The sequence below is a fragment of the Oncorhynchus keta genome, unplaced genomic scaffold (genome assembly GCF_023373465.1).
Source record: "Oncorhynchus keta strain PuntledgeMale-10-30-2019 unplaced genomic scaffold, Oket_V2 Un_scaffold_7810_pilon_pilon, whole genome shotgun sequence".
In the NCBI taxonomy this organism is placed as follows: Eukaryota; Metazoa; Chordata; class Actinopteri; order Salmoniformes; family Salmonidae; genus Oncorhynchus; species Oncorhynchus keta.
Window position 1 is genome coordinate 177,433 of NW_026290999.1, and position 6,000 is coordinate 183,432.

At 46.5% G+C, this 6,000-nt stretch overlaps 1 protein-coding gene across 1 annotated transcript in view; it reads right to left on the bottom strand.

Annotated features, from left to right (window-relative positions):
- The window catches only part of LOC118383297 (ankyrin-3-like), a 180,319-nt gene extending 174,926 nt beyond the window's left edge, over positions 1-5,393 (bottom strand). Inside the window, exons 1-3 of the mRNA XM_052517420.1 lie at positions 5,139-5,393; positions 3,802-4,285; positions 3,676-3,716 (exon numbers count right to left, since the gene is read on the bottom strand). Of these exons, the coding sequence (XP_052373380.1) occupies positions 3,676-3,711 (36 nt within the window). The 5' untranslated portion in view covers positions 3,712-3,716; positions 3,802-4,285; positions 5,139-5,393. The remainder of the gene's footprint in view (positions 1-3,675; positions 3,717-3,801; positions 4,286-5,138) is intronic.
- Between the last annotated feature and the right edge of the window lie 607 nt (positions 5,394-6,000).

A 6,000-nucleotide genomic window follows, 5' to 3' on the forward strand; every position in this document is an offset into this window, starting at 1 on the left:
TACACCTCTCTCCAATCTCCCACTGTAGTCAGGTGATATACACCTCTCTCCAATCTCCCACTGTAGTCAGGTGATATACATCTCTCTCTAATCTCCCACTGTAGTCAGGTGATATACACCTCTCTCCAATCTCCCTCCCACTGTAGTCAGGTGATATACATCTCTCTCTAATCTCCCACTGTAGTCAGGTGATATACATCTCTCTCTAATCTCCCTCCCACTGTAGTCAGGTGATATACATCTCTCTCCAATCTCCCACTGTAGTCAGGTGATATACACCTCTCTCCAATCTCCCACTGTAGTCAGGTGATATACATCTCTCTCCAATCTCCCACTGTAGTCAGGTGATATACACCTCTCTCTAATCTCCCACTGTAGTCAGGTGATATACACCTCTCTCCAATCTCCCACTGTAGTCAGGTGATATACATCTCTCTCCAATCTCCCACTGTAGTCAGGTGATATACATCTCTCTCCAATCTCCCACTGTAGTCAGGTTATATACATCTCTCTCCAATCTCCCACTGTAGTCAGGTTATATACATCTCTCTCTAATCTCCCACTGTAGTCAGGTGATATACATCTCTCTCCAATCTCCCACTGTAGTCAGGTTATATACATCTCTCTCCAATCTCCCACAGTAGTCAGGTTATATACATCTCTCTCTAATCTCCCACTGTAGTCAGGTGATATACATCTCTCTCCAATCTCCCACTGTAGTCAGGTTATATACATCTCTCTCCAATCTCCCACTGTAGTCAGGTGATATACACCTCTCTCCAATCTCCCTCCCACTGTAGTCAGGTGATATACACCTCTCTCTAATCTCCCTCCCACTGTAGTCAGGTGATATACACCTCTCTCCAATCTCCCACTGTAGTCAGGTGATATACATCTCTCTCTAATCTCCCACTGTAGTCAGGTGATATACATCTCTCTCCAATCTCCCACTGTAGTCAGGTGATATACACCTCTCTCCAATCTCCCACTGTAGTCAGGTGATATACATCTCTCTCTAATCTCCCACTGTAGTCAGGTGATATACATCTCTCTCCATCTCCCACTGTAGTCAGGTGATATACATCTCTCTCTCTAATCTCCCACTGTAGTCAGGTGATATACATCTCTCTCCAATCTCCCACTGTAGTCAGGTGATATACACCTCTCTCCAATCTCCCTCCCACTGTAGTCAGGTGATATACACCTCTCTCCAATCTCTCCCACTGTAGTCAGGTGATATACATCTCTCTCTAATCTCCCACTGTAGTCAGGTGATATACATCTCTCTCCAATCTCCCTCCCACTGTAGTCAGGTGATATACACCTCTCTCCAATCTCCCTCCCACTGTAGTCAGGTGATATACATCTCTCTCTAATCTCCCACTGTAGTCAGGTGATATACACCTCTCTCTAATCTCCCTCCCACTGTAGTCAGGTGATATACATCTCTCTCCAATCTCCCACTGTAGTCAGGTGATATACATCTCTCTCCAATCTCCCACTGTAGTCAGGTGATATACATCTCTCTCCAATCTCCCACTGTAGTCAGGTGATATACACCTCTCTCTAATCTCCCACAGTAGTCAGGTTATATACATCTCTCTCTAATCTCCCACTGTAGTCAGGTGATATACACCTCTCTCCAATCTCCCACTGTAGTCAGATGATATACATCTCTCTCTAATCTCCCACTGTAGTCAGGTGATATACATCTCTCTCCAATCTCCCACTGTAGTCAGGTGATATACATCTCTCTCCAATCTCCCACTGTAGTTAGGTGATATACACCTCTCTCCAATCTCCCACTGTAGTCAGGTGATATACATCTCTCTCCAATCTCCCACTGTAGTCAGGTGATATACATCTCTCTCCAATCTCCCACTGTAGTCAGGTGATATACATCTCTCTCCAATCTCCCACTGTAGTCAGGTGATATACATCTCTCTCCAATCTCCACTGTAGTTAGGTGATATACACCTCTCTCCAATCTCCCACTGTAGTCAGATGATATACATCTCTCTCTAATCTCCCACAGTAGTCAGGTGATATACACCTCTCTCAATCTCCCTCCCACTGTAGTCAGGTGATATACATCTCTCTCCTAATCTCCCACTGTAGTCAGGTGATATACATCTCTCTCTAATCTCCCTCCCACTGTAGTCAGGTGATATACACCTCTCTCCAATCTCCCACTGTAGTCAGGTGATATACATCTCTCTCCAATCTCTCCCACTGTAGTCAGGTGATATACACCTCTCTCCAATCTCCCACTGTAGTCAGGTGATATACATCTCTCTCAATCTCCCACTGTAGTCAGGTGATATACATCTCTCTCAATCTCCCTCCCACTGTAGTCAGGTGATATACATCTCTCTCTAATCTCCCACAGTAGTCAGGTGATATACATCTCTCTCCAATCTCCCACTGTAGTCAGGTGATATACATCTCTCTCTAATCTCCCACTGTAGTCAGGTGATATACATCTCTCTCCAATCTCCCACTGTAGTCAGGTGATATACATCTCTCTCCAATCTCCCTCCCACTGTAGTCAGGTGATATACATCTCTCTCTAATCTCCCACTGTAGTCAGGTGATATACATCTCTCTCTAATCTCCCACTGTAGTCAGGTGATATACATCTCTCTCCAATCTCCCACTGTAGTCAGGTGATATACATCTCTCTCTAATCTCCCACTGTAGTCAGGTGATATACATCTCTCTCCAATCTCCCTCCCACTGTAGTCAGGTGATATACACCTCTCTCTAATCTCCCTCCCACTGTAGTCAGGTGATATACATCTCTCTCTATTCTCCCTCCCACTGTAGTCAGGTGATATACACCTCTCTCTAATCTCCCACTGTAGTCAGGTGATATACATCTCTGTCTAATCTCCCACAGTAGTCAGGTGATATACATCTCTCTCCAATCTCCCACTGTAGTCAGGTGATATACACCTCTCTCTAATCTCCCACTGTAGTCAGGTGATATACATATTAATATCTACTACAGTAACATCCCTGTTAATATCTACTACAGTAACATCCCTGTTAATATCTACTACAGTAACATCCCTGTTAATATCTACTACAGTAACATCCCTGTTAATATCTACTACAGTAACATCCCTGTTAATATCTACTACAGTAACATCCCTGTTAATATCTACTACAGTAACATCCCTGTTAATATCTACTACAGTAACATCCCTGTTAATATCTACTACAGTAACATCCCTGTTAATGTTAATATCTACTACAGTAACATCCCTGTTAATATCTACTACAGTAACATCCCTGTTAATGTTAATATCTACTACAGTAACATCCCTGTTAATATCTACTACAGTAACATCCCTGTTAATATCTACTACAGTCATGTCCCCCACAGTAACACACTAATATAAAACAGTCTTTTCCCTTATCTCTGAGTCATTCCGGGGTCCTTAGCTGAAATCTAAGCCCCTGCCACACAATGCGTCATGGTGCTGCAGCATGCTTGTCCTCTGTCCCGTCCCGTAAACACTGTACCATCTATTACCCTGACACTGGTCCATCTCTCAGCCCTAAGTCACAACACAACACCAGCCAATGTCACCACACATTCCTACAGTCAGAACTAATGAGTAGTGATGCAGAGAGTGAAACAGTACAAAGTAATTTAATGTCAACACTTACTGCTCCTAGCAACTCTGCTCCCTCCTCCACTGCCATTTTCCCTGTTTGAGAGTGACACCGGAGTCGTCAATTAGCAGCGCAGGGATTGGCCCAAGCAGAGAGACATTATATCAGCGCTAAAAATACCTGGCTGGAAGAAACATGACGAGTTCCGGAGACCAGGACACTACAGCAATGGAACTACCTAGCCTGCTAACACTGGTCTTAACCCCTGAGACTACCTAGCCTGCTAACACTGGTCTCAACCTGACACTACCTAGCCTGCTAACACTGGTCTCAACCTGACACTACCTAGCCTGCTAACACTGGTCTCAACCTGACACTACCTAGCCTGCTAACACTGGTCTCAACCTGACACTACCTAGCCTGCTAACACTGGTCTCAACCTGACACTACCTAGCCTGCTAACACTGGTCTCAACCTGACACTACCTAGCCTGCTAACACTGGTCTCAACCTGACACTACCTAGCCTGCTAACACTGGTCTCAACCTGACACTACCTAGCCTGCTAACACTGGTCTCAACCTGACACTACCTAGCCTGCTAACACTGGTCTCAACCCCTGAGACTACCTAGCCTGCTAACACTGGTCTCAACCCCTGAGACTACCTAGCCTGCTAACACTGGTCTTAACCCTGAGACTACCTAGCCTGCTAACACTGGTCTCAACCTGACACTACCTAGCCTGCTAACACTGGTCTCAACCTGACACTACCTAGCCTGCTAACACTGGTCTCAACCTGACACTACCTAGCCTGCTAACACTGGTCTCAACCCCTGAGACTACCTAGCCTGCTAACACTGGTCTCAACCTGACACTACCTAGCCTGCTAACACTGGTCTCAACCCCTGAGACTACCTAGCCTGCTAACACTGGTCTCAACCCCTGAGACTACCTAGCCTGCTAACACTGGTCTTAACCCCTGAGACTACCTAGCCTGCTAACACTGGTCTCAACCTGACACTACCTAGCCTGCTAACACTGGTCTCAACCTGACACTACCTAGCCTGCTAACACTGGTCTCAACCTGACACTACCTAGCCTGCTAACACTGGTCTCAACCTGACACTACCTAGCCTGCTAACACTGGTCTCAACCTGACACTACCTAGCCTGCTAACACTGGTCTCAACCTGACACTACCTAGCCTGCTAACACTGGTCTCAACCTGACACTACCTAGCCTGCTAACACTGGTCTCAACCTGACACTACCTAGCCTGCTAACACTGGTCTCAACCTGACACTACCTAGCCTGCTAACACTGGTCTCAACCTGATACTACCTAGCCTGCTAACACTGGTCTTAACCCCTGACACTACCTAGCCTGCATACACTGGTCTTAACCCCTGAGACTACCTAGCCTGCTAACACTGGTCTCAACCTGACACTACCTAGCCTGCTAACACTGGTCTCAACCTGACACTACCTAGCCTGCTAACACTGGTCTCAACCTGATACTACCTAGCCTGCTAACACTGGTCTTAACCCCTGAGACTACCTAGCCTGCTAACACTGGTCTCAACCTGACACTACCTAGCCTGCTAACACTGGTCTCAACCTGACACTACCTAGCCTGCTAACACTGGTCTCAACCTGACACTACCTAGCCTGCTAACACTGGTCTCAACCTGACACTACCTAGCCTGCTAACACTGGTCTCAACCTGATACTACCTAGCCTGCTAACACTGGTCTTAACCCCTGACACTACCTAGCCTGCATACACTGGTCTTAACCCCTGAGACTACCTAGCCTGCTAACACTGGTCTCAACCTGACACTACCTAGCCTGCTAACACTGGTCTCAACCTGACACTACCTAGCCTGCTAACACTGGTCTCAACCTGACACTACCTAGCCTGCTAACACTGGTCTCAACCTGACACTACCTAGCCTGCTAACACTGGTCTCAACCTGACACTACCTAGCCTGCTAACACTGGTCTCAACCTGATACTACCTAGCCTGCTAACACTGGTCTCAACCTGACACTACCTAGCCTGCTAACACTGGTCTCAACCTGATACTACCTAGCCTGCTAACACTGGTCTCAACCTGACACTACCTAGCCCTAACACTGGTCTCAACCTGACACTACTAGGTAACACTGGTCTCAACCTGACACTACCTAGCCTGCTAACACTGGTCTCAACCTGAGACTACCTAGCCTGCTAACACTGGTCTCAACCTGATACTACCTACTAACACTGGTCTCAACCTGACACTACCTAGCCTGCTAACACTGGTGACACTACCTAGCCCTAACACTGGTCTCAAGACTACCTAGCCTGCTAACACTGGTCTTAACCCCTGAGACTACCTAGCC